The following is an 18,979-nucleotide window of genomic DNA, read 5'->3' as shown; positions in this document are numbered from 1 at the left end:
TGTTTGCTGCAGAGGGCCCCGGGGGTGGGGGGGTGTGCTTTCTACCAGGCTGAGTTCTCAGCCCGGCTCCGGGCTCCAGAAAAGCCTTCTTGATACTCCAACTGCTGACCTGCTCCTCCGCTGGTCTGTAGGGGTGGGGTTCAGGGAGCCTGGATCCCATCTCAGATAGAGTGAAGCCTTCTTCAGGAAGGTAGCACATCAGAGAGCCGTACCGCCTGCAGGAAAAGTGGAGAGGAAGCGACGCATCCTTCCAAGAAATGCTGCTCTCACACCCAGCCGTTCCCTGGGCATCATGGCAGGAAGTTACTCATCACTGGAAAATCACCCCAACCTTTCTGTTGAGGAAGTCCGAGAGCAGAGTGCTCAGAGATAGTGGGGTCACTGGTGCTCGCTTCTTACAGCCACTGTTTGTTTTCCAGCGCCATCCTCACGTTTTCTCGGATTTCTTCACTCCACGTTCCTCCCTCCCGGCTTGGTTTGTCCTGTTTAGCCGACTCAACTCGGGATCCTTGATGAGGGCCATGCGTCTGCAGGAGTCGTGCTCTGCGGGGAAACACACGACCTGGCGTGTCTGCTCCTTGGAGCTGAGGAGGCTCAGATCGCAGTCTCTGGGGAAGCCTGTGGAGCCGAGGCAGGTTTAGGACATGGTAGCTGTGCCCGGTGTGCCTCTGGGGGTTACAGACCCGGGTTGCAGGCCTGGATGAGTTGCGGGCCCACTCTCTCCTCTTTGAAATGGGCCTGGAGAGGCCCAGGCGGCAGGCTGCTGGGGTTGCTCCAGTCAAGGATGGCCATCCTTTCTCCTCCCCAGCCCTCGTTGCTCTAGGCTTCCTTTGAATCAACAGTGTCAGAACAGACTAGGCGAAACAGCTTGGGTATCAGCTGTCTGACTTCTTTTCTGCGCTTAGCGCCAGCCAGCATGGGCAAGGAGACGCAGCAGGTCAGCAGCGCCAGAAGAGCTCTGCTCTGCATCCATGTGGCTGCTCCCCAGGTGCTCCTGAGTTTGCTGTTCTCACTGTCACTGGCTCTTCTCGATGCCTCTCCCTTCTTCCTGTGAATAGATGTCCCCTCCGAGCAGGACTCCACTCAGTAGTGCTGTGTTTGTCCACAGCTGGTCTTCCCCACTGAGTGGGAACTCAATGAGGACAGGGATCATGACCACCTGCCCCACAACACTGGCGCAGCATGAAATGCAAGGCCAAAAATTGGCTGCAAGTACAATGATATATTGTGCTCTGGGTTCTGAAAGTGATTCTCAAAACTTGACTTTGGCATCATATGTAAGGCTTTGCTTTAAAAAATACACTTGGGTGTTAAGACCAATACTTTTAAGAATGTTACAACTCTGGCTTTTTAACTATCCTGTTCTCTAATGAACATACCTTATTGAAGTTATGCACCGTTTGCTCTGAGTAATCTTGTGAAGATTGCTTTTCAGTGCAGTAAGAAAGCAAACGTTCTAATGCTGAGCTTTTTTTCAAGTTTAGGCATTGCTTGTTCCATGAAAATGTCACTAGACTTAGTGTCTCTAAAGTTATTTATTTATCCTGGTTTTTGCAAAATATTTGTTTTATTTGGTCCTAGGGATTTATTTTCCTGCTAAACCAGCATAAATGTCTTCATTTTGTGAGCCTTGGGAAGAAGAGTGTTTGGCTATTATTGTAATATCTTAAGGGATATTGCTTCTGCAGTAGCTTCAGTTATTTATGTAATAATAGTGACCCTAGTCTGTATCTAGCAATATGTATATGGATTTTTAGTTCCTATATAGTTTTAGTTATAGCTTTGAGATATTGAGCAAATCCTCTTGAGGAAAGATTTGGCATGCATCAGCTTTCAAAAGCTTCTAAAAATTGATCATATATTATTAGAAGAGGTTTACTGCCTCTTTCCATCCCATAGAAAATGTATTTTTTATGTATCCAATTCTAAGAAGGCAGATGACCAAAAGATCATGTAGCTGTTGCCCATGGCTTATGACTAGAGAAGACGAGGGCACAGAACCCTTTTAAAGCAGTTTGTGGTGGTGGTGGTGGTTTAGCCACTAAGTCGTATTTGACTCTTTGCGACCTCATGGACTGCAGGTCACCAGACCTGTCTGTCCATGGGATTTCCCATGCAACAATACGGGAGTGGGTTGCTATTTCCTTCTCCAGGGCATCTTCCCAACCCAGGGATTGAACCTGTGGCTACTGCATTGACAGGCATCTTCTTTAAAATAATTGCATCTGAATATGTTGAAGGAGGTGGAAAGATGTTCTGATTTAATTTGTTGAGGTACAGCTATTTTTGGAGAAGGAAATGGCAACCCACTGCAGTATTCCTGCCGGGAAAATTCCATGGACAGAGGAGCCTGGCGGGCTACAGTCCACAGGGTCGCAAAGAGTCGGACACGACTGAGCGACCGAGCAACAACAACCAGCTATTTTATGCTGGATCTTGTTTGAAGTAGTTACTCAGAAAGTTGCTTTTTAATTAAATATCCCAAAGAAAGGCAATGCCAAAGAATGCTCAAACTAGCACACAGTTGCACTCATCTCACATGCCAGTAAAGTAATGCTCAAAATTCTCCAAGCCAGGCTTCAGCAATACGTGAACCGTGAACTTGCAGATGTTCAAGCTGGTTTTAGAAAAGGCAGAGGAACCAGAGATCAAATTGCCAACATCCGCTGGATCATCGAAAAAGCAAGAGAGTACCAGAAAAACATCTATTTCTGCTTTCTTGACTATGCCAAAGCCTTTGACTGTGTGGATCGCAATAGACTGTGGGAAGTTCTTCAAGAGATGGGAATACCAGACCACCTGATCTGCCTCTTGAGAAATTTGTATGCAGGTCAGGAAGCAACAGTTAGAACTGGACATGGAACAACAGACTGGTTCCAAATAGGAAAAGGAGTACATCAAGGCTGTATATTGTCACCATGCTTATTTAACTTCTGTGCAGAGTACATCATGAGAAACACTGGGCTGGAAGAAGCACAAGCTGGAATCAAGATTGCCGGGAGAAATATCAATAACCTCAGATATGCAGATGACACCACCCTTATGGCAGAAAATGAAGAGGAACTAAAAAGCCTACTGATGAAAGAGGAGGGTGAAAAAGTTGGCTTAAAGCTCAACATTCAGAAAATGAAGCTCATGGCATCCGGTCCCATCACTTCATGGGAAAGAGATAGGGAAACAGTGGAAACAGTGTCAGACTTAATTTTTCTGGGCTCCAAAATCACTGCAGATGGTGACTGCAACCATGAAATTAAAAGATGCTTACTCCTTGGAAGGAAAGTTATGACCAACCTAGATAGCATATTCAAAAGCAGAGACATTACTTTGCCAACAAAGGTCTGTCTAGTCAAGGCTATGGTTTTTCCAGTGGTCGTGTACGGATGTGAGAGTTGGACTGTGAAGAAAGCTGAGCACCGAAGAATTGATGCTTTTGAACTGTGGTGTTGGAGAAGACTCTTGAGAGTCTCTTGGACTGCAAGGAGATCCAACCAGTCCATTCTGAAGGAGGTCAACCCTGGGATTTCTTTGGAAGGAATGATGCTAAAGCTGAAACTCCAGTACTTCGGCCACCTCATGCAAAGAGTTGACTCTTTGGAAAAGACCCTGATGCTGGGAGGGATTGGGGGCAGGAGGAGAAGGGGACGACAGAGGATGAGATGGCTGGATGGCATCACCGACTCGATGGACATGAGTTTGAGTGAACTCCGGGAATTGGTCATGGAGGCCTGGTGTGCTGCAATTCATGGGGTTGCAAAGAGTCGGACACGACTGAGCGACTGAACTGACTGACTCAATAAAGTAAAATTTGCTTTGACAGAAGTTAAAAACTTAGACGTCAGGTAACATGGAGAAGTATGCTTTTTACAAAACAATCTGCTTATTGACATGGCGAACAGAAATAATTTAACGTTTTCATTTTTTCCATGTATTTCACTACAAGTTCAGACACATAATAATACACACCAGATAGACACGGGGGCAGAACTCTGGGCCAGAGCCGTGCTGCCTGCCCTCTCCTCACAGAAGAACAAAGGAGCAGTGTCGTCGTAAGTGCAGGAATATTATTATGGGTTTTTTAAATTTCCTACTATTTTAATCTCCTGTGTTCCTCTTGATCTTTGCTAAATAGTTGCAAAGAATGAGTCGAGCCTTCATTAATCTTTTTTTTTTTTAATTCTACCTAGTTTTAATGGTTTTTCTTTCTCTGAAAAATAGTGATTTGTTCTTTCTGAAATCTGAATGATCAGATGCAGCTGCGTTTTTGTTGCTATTTGAGATTAGGGAGAGGGAGGTCGAGCACTCTGAAGGGACACAGAGATTAGAGTAACTGTTAGGCTGACAGAAGGAGAAGAATCACCTATTCTTTGCCTAGTTTAAGATTTAGAGACAGTAGAGTGGGTATAGGTGAAAATTGTAGAAGGAAAATAAACCAGATGGATTAAGATTTTTTTTTTTTTATTAAAGTGTTACTACATACTGAAGAAGATGACGACGTTCTACCATTAGAAGCAATAAAGGAAATCGCAGAGGAAAAGGTCAATAGGCTTTGACTACTTAAAAATTTAGAACTACTTTAAAACTTTTTATTGCTTAGATAATGCATATGTGCTTAGAAAACCATCGGAAAACAATAGAAAATAAAAATTCCCTCAATCATTCTCTCAATTGGCAGCTCTATTGCTATAATGACATTTTACGATCATCCTCCCACACTTAAAAAAATTTTTATGTAAGGGAAATTAAATGTGCAAACAAATAAATTGGAAAAGTGGTTTCCAGCACAGACAAAGAATTGATGGCTTTAAAATATGTAAAGAGCTTAGGAAAAATGCTTACATTCTCAAGGCAAAGACAGGCATCCGTTCCATTGTACATCATTCAGCAGACGTTGAGTGCCTGCTGGTAGGTTAAAGGAGTGCTTACTGTGCACAAAAACAGCTGTTAGGAGGGACAGACATGGCGTTTTGTCATCTGTTTTATTCCAGCGTTTTGAGTCATAATCAAGATATAAGTGAAACTATATGGGAAACATTTTTCTTTACACTTTCAAAAATAATGTAGGTGAGTGTGTGTATAAACTTGAGATGGAAAACCGTTTCTTAAGCAAGACTCCCCACAAAACTAACTATAGAGGAAGAGATCCATAAATTGAGCTGTGTTGACATGAAGAACTCTCTTTGTCGAAAGACACCGTTAACGTTGGGTTGTCTGCAGAAGTGGCCTGCTCATAGATCAGCTTGTCCTTCATTAACCCGTAACGTGCGGTGCGTGTGCTTCTACGCGTGGTGCCTGGTGTCCCTCATTGTTCTCAGGCGCACTTCAGCGCTCGAGCCCAGGAGGAAGCGAAAGGAATGCAAGTGCGGATGGAGGTCGGGGCTTCTGAACTGCTCGTTCTGCTCCTTCCAGGAGGGATCAGATCCCTGGTGGTGGGAGGGGGTGTAGGTAGAGTATCCGCTTGCTCGGAGCTCTAATCCTTCTGTTTTACCATCAGTCCCTGATGAATAGTCGTGGGCACGTTTGTGTGAGTTCTGTGTGGCAGCGCCTAGCTCAGAACCTCGTGTCTGTCTGTCTGGCCGTCTTCCCCACTGGAGCACAAGGTCCATGGTGGCAGGACTTTGCCTCCCTTGTTCACCCTCCTGTCCTTCTTGCTTTCCACATGGTCAGTGCTAAGTAAATATTTGGATGAATTGAAGAGATTCAAACATTGAATGTAAACCTTGCTTCCTTGATCTGCATGCGCTGAGTTCTTTGCAGAGCCAGGCAGAAGAGCTTGGTCACCGCTTCCTCTCTTCCCCGAATTGTCATTTTACTTTTGTGGCTTCACTAAAGAACTATCACTTGAGAATGCTTTTGAGCAATGGGCATATCTTCCTTCATCATCTCTAATCCCCAAATGGTGTGTAGAAAAGTACATTTATATTGAGAAGGTATTTAGAAAACTCACTTGTTTGGTAACAGTAATACAAAAGCCTTTTCTTTGGTTATGGTAAGAAATCTTGTACTACTCTTGGAGTGTTAAATGCTTAACCAAAGCTGATTTCATTTGACATTCTGTTTCCCTCCCATTCACACTCCCAGATTATCCACAGAATACCATCAGTTTCATAAATATGGTTTTCAGTTATTTCAAAGTAGGCATATTGTGTGGGTTCCTAAGGTCCCTGTAGGGAAATTAAACGTGGAGGGAGGAAGCTGGTGGTTGGCAGTCTGGTTCCTTGTAAAGCAAGCTGTGAACCTTCCGCTCTCAGATGCCTGCCAGCTGCTTGTGTCCTCAGTCAGCTGTGCCGCTGTCCTCGGCAAAGTGGCAGAACCCAGGGCCTGAACACGCCAACTGTCCTTATGGAAAGCAGAAGGTAAACAAAACAGAAGTGAAAGTGGATTCAGTTTTTAGACTGTTCTCTTACAGGAACGGTTTTGTGGTTCTCAGCATTCAAAAAAAAAACTTGTTCCAATATGCTTCACTGACATCAGTTACTGTAAGTCTGATTCATTTGCTGCCTATTGATTTCTGCCCAAGGTGAAATTTATGACATTTAACAGAAAACGTAAGTGATGTTAAAAAGCAACAAAAACAAAAACCAGATACTTCAAGGATTGTAAAAATAAGGTTTAAAGTCAGTGACCCTTGAAAACACAATTTTCATATTTCTTTGTTAACTATTTGACTGTGTAACCATAGAGTTGTTAAAAATAAATGATAATGTTAACGTTATATTAAGCGTCCAAAGGATAATACAATTTACTTTGCAGATTTTTTTACCCTAGTATCCTGCAGCTTCACTCTGACGCTAGCACGCGGGCACTGACTTTTGTCTTGGAGGCACCCTGGGGCCGCTCTGTCCTGTCTCCTGTTGTCCACGCTGTGTCCCTCTGCACTCGCTTCCAAAGTGCCTGTCCTTTGTGTTCAGTGCAGAGTTTATCTTCATCTGTTAAGGTCTGTTGTTTAAATGTCAGTGGTTGTCAATTTCATTTCAAGATTTCTCATTTATTCTTTCCTATCTGCTTATTGTGGCTTCATTTATTCCTTCCTAGATGTATATGTAACATCTTTTTTATACACAATTTCTTTATTTATCCCTGATCTCAAATACATTTATCTTTAAAGCGCCTGACAAGCCAACAGTAAATTTCATGTGAAATAGTTATTTTTCTAGTTGATTATCTTTTTCAGAACGAGTCTTTGGTGGTGGTGTGTGTTTTTCTGTTTTTGGTATTGTGCTTACAGGTGATTTTGAGTGGGGGGTCTGTTGTTTTCGTTTGTTCTTGTTTTGTGTCTGAGCCTAGCTGTGCCTTTGTGGTGATGGATGGGGAGGCCTGGCGTGCTGTGATTCATGGGGTCGCAGAGTCGGACACGACTGAGCGACTGAACTGACTGTGCCTTTGTGTTCTTCTCTATGTTTAATTGACCCTCACTTTGTGTTCAGAGCAGAGGGTGTAGTTCAGAGCTGAAATCAGCCCCACCACCTCTACCGGTTGGTTCCCCGGTTCCCCTTGCCCACTTTGTGGAGGGTACTCCACACTTCCCATGCCTGCCCTCATCCTCTCATTTGTGGGGAATTTGTAAAACAATTTGATTCTGCTTTTTTCCATGTCATTTTCCAAATGCACGTAATTGTTCTGGTAGTGATTTGTAACTCCATTATCTTTGAACCTCCCCCCGAACAGTGGACAGGATGACCCAGCGTCTCCATAGGCTCTGGCGAGGCTGATCACTGCAGGTCTGCTGTCTTTTGAACGCAGGCTGGTTGTGCTCATTTCTCCTTCCTCTCTCTCAGTTTACCACATTAGATTCTGAGGCTCTGGGTTTACTTTTCAGCATCTTTTTCTATTCAGTACATAATCATTTTAAACTTTAAACCAAAGCAAGCTTGCTACTCGTTAACTAAATTTTAAACTTTTTATTATCTAAGCATTGTAGACTATCTTACAGTTTAGCAGTATTGACTATGACTTCTGGCATATTGATTATATAAATGGATAAATATAATCGTTTCCTAAGGTTTATTGGAAGAGCTGAATGAAGCTCCAATACTTTGGCCACCTGATATGAAGAGCCAACTCCCTGGGAAAGACCCTTATGCTGGGAAAGACTGAAGGCAAAAGGAGAAAGGGGTGGCAAAGGATGCGATGGTTAGGTAGCATCATTGACTCACTGGACATGAATTTGAGCAAACTCTGGGAGATAGTGAAGAACAGGGAAGCCTGGCATGCTGCAGTCCATGGGGTGGCAAAGAATTGGACATGACTTAGTGATGACTTAGCAACTAAACCACAACAAAGATCTTTGTAGTCAATTACATTGTTCCATTAACCAGTATAGACAGAGTACAGCATTGCTTTCACCATGAAAGACGTTGAATTTCTGATTTTGAAAGTTGTGTATTTCTCAGTATGCTTTACTATACCGTAATTTTATATTGTCATTTATAATGAGATTTATGAGTAACAAAGTTGTTCAACACAAATGTCACTTTGAAGATTTGGTTCCTAAAATTCTAGTCTAGCCATCCCCGCCCCCCCCACTTCTATATATATCTTCCTATTCAGTGGTGACTACTTGCAAGAGTTCCAGGAAATGTATGCCCTATATGTTCACTTCTTATTTTAAATTATTGCCTTTACTGTACTTCTGTATTTCCCTTTGATCTAGCTCTATTTCTGAGAGCCAGTAGTTTCCTTAAAGTACTAGGTAGCAGCTAGAACAGTCAAATTAGGCAGCCATTTGTAAAACGAGGTGTGGGGAGTAGAGAAGATGTGAAGATACTGAGGAGCTGCGGTTCTGGCAGATACAGGGTGCCGTTGGAGTGCTTTCTTCCTTCATTTGAAACAGATGGCTGTCTGAACCATCTGAAACAACCGTTTATGCTTTGAATTCGTGTTTCAGTAGCTCTTTTAGTACTATCTTGTTGAGAGGCTGTGTGACTCAGTTGCAAAGCAAAATAGTAGTAATAATAATTATTGTTATTATTGGAAAGCAGGAGTGGACCAGACATTGGTCTAAACGCATTCTCTTTCAAGAACATTTCTATTGCATAATGTGAATCAGACTGGTACACAGTTAAGGACTCTTTGAGCACCTTTAGAACCATTCCTTAATTCAGTCATTAGAATTAGGTTGAATGCCCACTCTGGGCCCAGGCTGGTGCTAGGAAGGTTGAGAGTCTAGGACCTTCCCAGTAGACTCCCAGCTTTAATGAGACACTGGCTCCACCTCATCACTCTTGGATAGTTTTAAGAGAAATAATGCATTTTACAGTGGAGCCAGAGACATTCGCCCTCTTGTGGGACTGAAGAGAGAAGGATGTTCAAACCAAAATTGCTAGGTTTAACTTAACAAAGTGCTATAAACATTAGAATATTTCTGCAAGCCTGGCTTTTATGCCTATGTGTTTTCAAAAATTAGAGCTCTCACGTAAAGCATTATCAGCTTTACCCCATGTTTGACTTTTGCCTAATTGGATTTGGGAGGTATTTAAATAATGGATAATGAGCTTTCCTGTAAGTAGACAGACTGACTGACTCTGGGCCCTGATTCCTTCTGTTCCCAGAGCCTTATGAGGAGCTCAGTGGGTGCTCGCTGGGAGGTCATCAGTCATCTTCTTAAGTGAGTGTGGAAGGATGGGGAGTCAGAACTAGCCTCAGAAATTTTTCAAGTAATGATGGTTTCTGCCCTACCTTGCCTCTTAAGATCGATTTTCAGTTCAGATGTTTTGTTTAAATTTTATCAGGCATCTTTATCCCAACTTTCTAGCCCAGATCAGTCATAATTTTAAAAGAACTTGTTTTTTTTTTCTCTCCCATGAAAATGATTCACTGTAGAAATGAGGCAGATCATTTTGGGTACCCAGTGCCTATATAAAATGACACGGTGTAATTTAAACCACTCACCAGTAAGCTGTGACTGAACGTGAGCTCTCCCTTGGCCGCACACCGTCAGATGTGTTCTCTAGGAGAGCGTGAACGTTTGATGTCTGTTACACGTGCTGCTTTCTCTGTCACATTTCTGAAGAAACCTGTACCAAGAATAGGAAGTAGACTCCAGAAAAGCCAGTGAAGCACCGTCCGAGGGAAGGAGACGGGCAGCTTATCTGTTTGTTGGTGTGGGCCATTTCACTGTTCGCAGTTCTCATTCAGTGTGATCTCATCCCTGAAAGGGTGAGGTGCACTTTGAATGGTGCTTGAAATGTTGAATGGGGTTTTTTTAGGGGATGCTTCTGAGAATATGTTTCATGGCAAGTTTACTATTTCCTTCTTGGCTTGGCTCCTAAATTTACCCAACAGTCATCTTCTCATCATCAGCTTTAAGACCTTTATCCTGTTTTATTTTCTCTGTGTGGATGTTTTGCACGCCTCAGTAGATTCTTTAATCTTTGGTCAAAGTAGTAAAAGATCTAAGGATGCCATGTGCTTGTGATGGCAGTCCCCTTAAACTTGATCATTAGTCAGTGTCTGCTTTCTTCAGCTGTTGGAAGGTTGGCTCACCTTTGATGCCCTTTTTTTTTTATTTATTTATTTATTTATTTTTATTTTATTATTTTTTTTCTTCTAATTTTATTTTATTTTTAAACTTTACATAATTGTATTAGTTTTGCCAAATATCAAAATGAATCCAATGCAGAAATCTTGTTTTGCTGTAGTTCTGTCACATTTCGAGGGACAGTGGTTCATCTGCTATTTTTCTAAACCACTATTGGTAGTTAACTTTTAATTTTATAGGTGCTTTTATCACTCCTCAATATTAATACTATAATCCTGGCATTTTGTTTTACTGAGTGAAATGTAAATTCATATTTAGAGCCTGCATGTATTTCTCATGTGCAGTTCTGAAATAGAGAAACACTTAAACCAGGTTTGTTTTATTATTTGTAAATTATACCTCAGAATTGATTAGACAGCAGGGACCTATTGTGTAGCGCATGGAACTCTGCTTAATGTTCTGTGGCAGCCTGAATGGGAGAGGGGTTTGGGGGAGAATGGATACAGGTCTGTGTGTGGCTGAGTCCCTTCTCCACTCACCCGAAACGGTCACAACATTGTTAATTGGCTATACCCCAGTACTGAATAAAAAGTATGACATTTGGGGAAAAAATAAATCAGGAAACAAAAAGAAATTGGTTAGAAAAACTGACTGAACTACGTATTTAAGATCTGTGCATTTGACTGTTTGAGGCTACCTTAATTTTAGACTCTTCTTTTAAAAGTATTGTGTGGATAGCTTCTATTTTCCCAATATTTTTATTAGCTGTTTTGGTGTGTTCTCTTCAACCAAAAAAGTACAGATTACTAGATCCTTCGGCTACATAGAATCAGTCGCACACTGTTGTTATTTTGGCCCTTATTTCCTCAGAATGAATATTTTTTCAGTGGTTTATTCATATCAACTGTTTCTTCCATCTTCTTTCAGTCACACCAGCTGGACTGATCAAGATTGTTTCATGTCATAAGGCAGATTTGTACCTGTTGGTGAACACTTCCAAATAACAACTAGAGTAAGAAATTTAAAAATGAGATTTTTTTTTTCCCCCTTCAAGTCATTTTTCTGTGCTCTGTAGCATTTCCCCAAAAGCTTAATCTCATCCATAAAAGATGTGATGGATACATTACTACTAGACTAATTTGTTTAATCTCAAGTGAGTTTATATCATCATACTTTTCAGGTGCTATCTATCTTGCTCGTACGAGTCAAAAACCTTGCCGTTTTGTAGGTTTTTCTTTTAAATAGCAGAATGTGGACTTCCTCTTTAAATCCAAGTTGAATGTATACATGGTTTAAGAAGTTAAATACTACCACCGTGGTCTTATAATCCAGTTATTGGCTGCCCACATCTCCCCATTCCCAGTCTTTCTCTTTATGAATGGCTTTTGAACTCTGAGCCTGCTTCGAGCTTGCATTTGTTCCCAGATTTTAAGGAAAATGTCTATCCTTTGATTCATGAATTTAGCTCTTCAGGGAGATACAGGATGTGGCTTTCTTAAGCCCCCGCCTTCTGCTGTCCCTCGTGCTTCCCCGCCCCGTTCCCCCAGCCTGTGATACTTCTAGGTGAAAGCCGTGTTCACTGTTTACATTGTTGCCTCGCACACAGTCACAGGTAGTGCTGTACTGTCATGCTTTCCTTTTTAATAGATTTTCTTGTAGTTAATAATTGCCTTTTCTTCATTTGCATAGTTTCCTTACTGCCTGAGTCACCAGGGAAGCCCCTACCTGTTGTTAACTCTTCTCATACCTTCTGAGAACCTCTCACAGCAATTTTCCACCAGCTCAGTTAGCACCATCCAATAGAAATAAGTACCAGCCATGTATGTAATTCTGCTTTTTCTAGTAGCCGCAGTAAGAAAGGGGCTTCCCAGGTGGCGCTAGTGGTAAAGAACCCGCCTGCCAGTGCAAGAGACGTAGGAGACCTGGGTTCGATCCCTGGGTCAGGAAGATCCCCTGGAGGAGGGCATGGCAACCCACTCCAGTATTCTTGCCTGGAGAATCCCATGGGCAGAGGAGCCTGGCAGCTACAGTCCATGGGGTCGCAAAGGGTCAGACACGACTGAAATGACTTAGCATGCAGCAAGAAAGGTAAAAGGAAGCAGATGAAAGTAACAACATAGTTTGCTTAATCCAGCATGTTCAAAGTGTCATTTCAACCAATAGTCAATGTTTCAAGTATTTGAGATATTTTAATTTCTTTTCTTAGTACTCAGTTGTCAAAACCCGATGTGTGTTTCACATTTGCACAGCATCTCTTTGCAGACTCACCATGTCTCAGGTGGCTTATGGCTACTGTGTTAGATAGAGCAGCTTCAGGTGACTCGGCAGCCCTGGTCTTGGAGGAGGCATCCCTCCTGGACACCTCCGTCCCTCTGTCTGGGTCACTGGCTCTGAAGACTGCCACACGGCGTCCATCTTGAGACCGCTTTGTTTTGCTTCTCAGTTGGCGTCCCTGTTTTCTGGACTGCAGGTATTCTTGTTTCCCTCTGGTGGTCTTGCTCAGTCACGGTGGGTATGCTGGACAGAGGCATGCTGTTGGCATGTCCATCTCTTGAGTCACTCTGGTCTGGTCTGGGTGCTCGCCTCCTGGGGCTGGTGCGTAGCTGTCATCCTGGGCCTCCCCCACCACAGCCTGTGTGGAAATTTCCTGTGCCTTTGCTCTTGTGGTAGATCCTTTTTTGTTTGTTTTTCCCCTGGGTACCTTACATCTTTCTCTTCCTTGGTTTTTTCCTTCACTCAGGTGGAAACGCCAGTGGATGCTGAGAAATGGAGCAGAGGTGGTGGGGTCTCTGAGGCCCTACAGATCTGAGCGGTTTCTCTCGTTCCTTCTTGCCTGACGATTATTGGGGCTGTGTATAGAATTCTAGGTTGGACATCATTTTTCTTCAGAATTTTGAAGGCATTGCTCTGTTGCCATTCAGCTTTCAGTGCTCTTGCAAAATCTGAAGCCATTCAGATCCCCTTACCTTTTGAAAGTGAACTATTTTTTCTTCCTGGAAACTTACAGAATCTTCTCTTTGTTGGCGAGACCCTTGACCTGCACGGTACTGTGCTCCAGTGTGGGTCTGTTTTTATCATTTTGCTGAGCACCTGATGTATCTGGTAGATTTCCTTGAACTAGTTTTTAATGTTTTCTTTCCTTGCATTTTATTCTGCTTAATTTTCCATTAATTATTTTTGCCTTCTGGAAAAGCAGAATTTCTTCTACCTTTATCTTCTGACTCTTCTGTTAAGCTTATCATTTCTGCCATTTCTTGTTTTCAAGTTCCAAGAGACATTTTTATCCAACATCCTGTTCTTAATCCATGAATGTATGGATCTTATCTTTCTGAGTATATTAATGATAAATATATTTTTAAGCTTTGGTTTCTCTGCACTCTATTTCTTCCGAGGGGCTTGTTTTTCCCATTTTATTTTTCCTTTAGATCTCTTTCATACTAGAGGCATTCCTTCCTCTGACGTCTCTTAATCAGTGGTCTGCACGTGATGAAGATGGGGGGCTTCCGGGGTCTACTGCAGGCTCCCAGCAGGTGCACGGGGCTGGTCAGCACACGTCTGCCTCGAGGCCTCTGGGTGCAGGTGGGCTGTTGTTTGTATACCCTCATGATGGTACCTTTTGGTCTTTCCTCTTGTTTGCTCATATCACCTGGACGGCACTCTGCCCCCTGATTCACATTTTCCAAAAAGTAAATCTCCAGATTTCAGCAGAGGTGTGAGGCAGCAGGCACCCAGCAGCGGGAAGGGGGAGGTAGGGGCGGAGATGCAGTTCCTCTGGTCCAGCCCTGCCCCCCCTGCGGTGAATCCCACCCCTCGTTCCAGAAGCAGGCTTCCTGCCCTTCTGGAGGGTTCTGTGGTGGAAACCAGGCCGGTGCTCTGCTCTCCCAGCCACCGGCTTGTGACTGAGCCTGCTCCCACCTGCCAGCTGCTCATCAGTCTGATTGCCAGCTTCCAAAGCTGTGCTGCTGTTGTCTGCTCTCCTGTTCTCTCACTGCAGCCTTTCCCTTTTTTTAAAAAGTTCTGGTAAAACATACATAACAAAGATTGACCGTCATAACCATGTTTAGGTGTACAGTTCAGCGGCATTGAGTATATGCACATTGTTGGGCAAGCTTGTCTTTCATGACAGTACTAGTAAAATACAGACGTAAAGGAAAAGATCTCTAAGTGGGGTTATAGTGGTGTTGATGTAGAAGAGCAAAATGAGATGTGTGTGGTCTGTCTGGTAGGACACATGCTGCAGTCTCCTGTGAGCTCAGGCACTCGCTCTCCTTCTGACGGTTGGTTTAATGGGGTTTGTTTGCCATCCCCTGGGAAAGCATTGGGGCTCCCAGGTGGTGCTAGTGGTGGAGAGTCCACCTGTCAGTGCAGGAGACTTCAGAGGTGCAGGTTTGATCCCTGCGTTGGAAAGATCCACTGAAGTAGGAAATGGCAACCCACTCCAATATTTTTGCCTGGAAAGTTCCGTGGACAGAGGAGCCTGGCAGGCTATATAGTTCATGGGGCTGCAAAAAGTTGGACATAACTGATGGCATTTGTGTGTGCACACGCGCACACACACGTATGGGAAAGTGTTTAGATAGTTGTTTGGCAGAAAGGGGCCTTTTATCTGCTCTTGATAAACTGTAGCTTTACAGGAGGTTGCAGATGGAATTCCCAGGCCTGACACAGAAGGCTCTCCAAGATCTGATCTCTACCCACCTGTGTACTCCAGCCCTGTCATTCCTCCACCAGCCCACTCAGCGTCCCCACACAAAGTGTGAACCCCAGCCCCTGTGCCTCTGCTGTGCTGGGTGTTCTGAGTACTGCGCTCCGTTCCCATCTCCTTGCCCTCTTCCTCGTCGTTCTAGCTCCCGGCCCCACACCACCGCCGCCCGCCTGCGGCATGCGGGTATCCTTCTGTCTCCCTCCCGTGACTTTGGACGTGCCTCTTGAATTAGCACTTGCCTTTCCCTCACTCCCCGGCCCCCTTTGCTGTTTGTTTCTGTGCTGCGTCTTCCTCAGTGCTTGGCACATGGCCCGCACGCAGTCAGCTGGGTTCCTGGTGCCAGAGTTTCAAGAGAGAACTCTTTATCTCTTATTTTGTAGGATATCCGACATGAAGCCAGTGACTTCCCATGCAGAGTGGCCAAGCTTCCTAAGAACAAAAACCGAAACAGGTACAGAGACGTCAGTCCCTGTAAGTATTCACACACCACAGTTACCTGCTCCCATCCAGCCAGCCCCTCCGAGGCTGTGGGCCTCTCAGACTCCTTTAGCCCTGGGGTTTGGTAATAAATCAATAGCAGTTGAGGTTTATGACTTGATTGTTTCCTATGATGAAGTTATTAGAGGCTTATAGTAATGGCTCACTTTTCCGCCCATGGAGGAGGGATAAGGTTTCAGTTTCTAGAAAATTCAGCAAAGTTCAAAGCGCTTTCCTTAGCTTTTACTGTTTTAATGATGAATCATTTCCTACCAGCTGAGTGTGTGTAATGGCAGGCGTAATATACCCCTTCCGGGTGACTCGCGACAGTATTGTTGGGCCCAAGGCATTGTACTGACCAGTAGTGATGCCCTGCGCGGGCATGGGCCAGGGTCGGGGAGGCACTCACCTGCCGCCTCAGCTAGAGACGCAGTCGGCTCTGCTCGCTGACCTCACCTCCCCCAGCCCACCCCCTCCGCCATCACTGTTTTTCTGGCTCTTTCCTATCCTTAGTTCTCAGTGTGCCCGCTGGCAGCCTCCTCTGCCTTCCAAGTAATTGGCTTTCAGTCTGCTGATATCTCGAAAGTGAATGAACTGTGTTAGAATCTGTGTAAAGTGAGAAAAACTGGAGAGGAGGGAAGGACAGGAACTTCACCACCTCCTCTGGGTCACAGAGAGCCTTGGGACTCACCTCCACGTGGCATCGCCCAGCAGCGAGGGCTGTGGTTGCAGCAGCTCCATAGCAGTGCCCTCTGCCGGGGACGTGACGATGCCGCCAGGCCCCCAGGCAGGCCCGTCCTACCGAAGCCTGCTGCAGGGGCAGCTCCCGGTGCCCTCCACAGAAGAGTGGCTGTGCCCCCTGCCGGATGGTGCAGTGCCCCAGGCTGTGGGGGGGGCGGAGTGAATCAGACCTGGGCTGGCGCTAAGCAGTCTGCCTCCGACGGCTGCCGCGGCGCTCTGCCCCTCTGAGCTGCTGGCCTCAGGCGGGTTGCTCTCTCCCCTGATCTTCAGTCACACAGGAGTCACAGGGATCTCAGGACTGGGCGCAGACTGAAGTCAGGGCACATCAGTGCTTAGCCCCGAGTCTCACTCTCAGTGTCGGCTGTGGTTGAGACGGCCAGGAACTGAAGTGCCCGCTGGGCACGTCCACCACGTGGGTCTAGGTCAGGTGACACAGGATTTTGCCCCAGTGTCTGATTCTCTTGATTTAGCACTTCCAGGCTACGGCTGCACATAGATTTTATTTAAAAATAATACTAATGGCCTCTTCTCAGGGAATTCTGCCATGAGGCCCTGGCCAGCTGCCCTGCGCTAGAATCACCGTCGCAGTTCACACCATGCACACGGTGCCCACCAAGCCCTTGGTCTGTAGACTTTGCTGTACTCGCTCTGAATTAGGCAACAATATTATCTTTCATATTTCTTTTCTATGATTTCGATCAGTATTCATCTAAATAAGGTTGTAAACCAGCTTTACAGAGGGAAAAAAAACAGCATTTGAAATATTCTTCCAGGGATACAATTCCCAAACTTTTTAACCAGTCTTAACTCCTTGCGTTTTTCTCCCCTACCTCCACTCTTCACTAGAGAAGGTAATTTGCTTTTAAAATTATGAAGGAAATGGGGAGAATGTTTCAAGGTAGAAGGTGATCCTATTATCTTCCATTTGGCAGGTGAAAAACTCAGCACTCAGAAGATAAGTTGTCTGTCCAAGGTCACCACCCAGTGCTGTGAGACCGCTTATCTCCATGGCCCATTTCAGTATCACCCGAGTATTTCAGTGTGTAATAACCCTCTATGATGAGAAACGTTATTCCAAACAATGGCTAATTCACTAAAACGTCTCTTTGGAATGCTTTCGAATAGAAGGCCCTAACTGCTTACCCTGTTAGGTTTTCCTTTCTCTCTGGGTGAGGGGAGAACTGTTTACGGGCCGTCTCCTGAGTTTACCGTCCCTTGTGTTGTACCAGAAATAAAACACCCACCTGCGCTTGTTAATGGCCCCGGCAGGATAAGGAAAGTTGCCTTCGGGAAAGCAGGGCTTTTGTGACAGTGGCAGAGAGGAGAAGAAGCGGCTGTGCTTCTTCTGTCCCCTGGGGTAGACCTTTCAAATGCAAGTGTGTTTCTAAAAGCTATTCTGAAAGTTACTTTAATATACTTTCGGTGTTGTGTTTTGGATTCAGAGTCTGTGTTTTCCTGTTAAACTCTCTTTTAAGTGTCTCTGATTGTGACATATATGTTGTACTTGAGCTTTTCTAAAGACAACCTTGTATCAGGCAGTTCAAGGTGTGAGTTTTCACCCTGTTGTAGACTTCAGCTGTTTAATCTTGGAAACATTAGGCACAGGTGAGGCTGGGACGTGATCGTAAATCTTACCAACTTGGTTCATTGTACCAACTTGAACTCTGGGGACTGGGTGGAATATTGGTGGATTTTGTTCCCTTTTAAAGATCAAAGCCATTGCATTTTTCACTCATAAAAGTATGTTTTAGGCCTCAGAGAACAGATTCCTTGACATCCCCTCCCCCCCAGTCTTCTGAGGTGTGAGGACAGTAATAAATAAGACGATAAAGCCTAAAAACAGATTTCCCAAACAAGAATTAATAATCTATGTTTTAGTGTAATTTGTTTCTGTTGCTATTTTGTATTAAGTTTCAGATACTTTGAGAAACCTTCTGAAAGTACTAGCGGTTCCCATTATTGGAGACACTAAGTTAATCTCAGAACAGTTTGGACTCAGCCAGTGTGAACACCCTGAGCGCCTCACTCGCTTTCTCTGCTTCCCCATAGGGCACATCGCGTGTGCAAGCACTTAAGTCCCCTGGATTAACCTTGCGTTCTGGTTTGCCTTTCAGTTGATCACAGTCGGATTAAGCTTCATCAAGAAGATAACGACTATATCAACGCTAGTTTGATAAGAATGGAAGAAGCCCAAAGGAGTTACATTCTCACCCAGGTGAGCAGAGCCTGACTTTCCCAGTGGGCTTCGCCTCTCCCGGTGTCAGCCTAAGAGTCTGACAGGGCCGCTATCCACGCCTCAGATAAAGTCTGCCACGTCTTTTAGAAGATCAGGTTTCTAACCCAAAAAAGCAGCATGGAAGGGAAAAGTCTTCCTTCAGAGATTCAGTCTGGTCATGACATGAATCTTTTCTGGGAAGTATGGTGTTGCTGGGTTTGTAGACAACAGCAGTAAAATGCCAGGGTTGTCTTGTTTGTTGACAGAGGCAGTAGCTAGAAAAGACTGTACCTGTGTTGAGTCCCTAAGCGTTTGCCTCAGGGCATCAGGGCTGCTTACGGACACGTAAGAGGGTTAGTAATAG

At 44.4% G+C, this 18,979-nt stretch overlaps 1 protein-coding gene across 2 annotated transcripts in view; it reads left to right on the top strand.

Annotated features, from left to right (window-relative positions):
• PTPN1 (protein tyrosine phosphatase non-receptor type 1) overlaps nt 1-18,979 on the top strand; it is a 63,439-nt gene that overhangs the window by 27,669 nt on the left and 16,791 nt on the right. The window contains exons 2-3 of one of the 2 annotated variants that reach the window (XM_070381048.1): nt 15,563-15,633; nt 18,515-18,615. In XM_070381048.1, the coding sequence (XP_070237149.1) occupies nt 15,573-15,633; nt 18,515-18,615 (162 nt within the window). In that variant the 5' untranslated portion in view covers nt 15,563-15,572. Of the gene's footprint in view, nt 1-15,562; nt 15,654-18,514; nt 18,616-18,979 lie in introns of both variants that reach the window. The other variant, XM_005899625.3, reaches the window with a different exon arrangement.

Source organism: Bos mutus, chromosome 13 (assembly GCF_027580195.1).
Source record: "Bos mutus isolate GX-2022 chromosome 13, NWIPB_WYAK_1.1, whole genome shotgun sequence".
In the NCBI taxonomy this organism is placed as follows: Eukaryota; Metazoa; Chordata; class Mammalia; order Artiodactyla; family Bovidae; genus Bos; species Bos mutus.
This window is presented reverse-complemented; position numbering and strand designations above follow the sequence as displayed.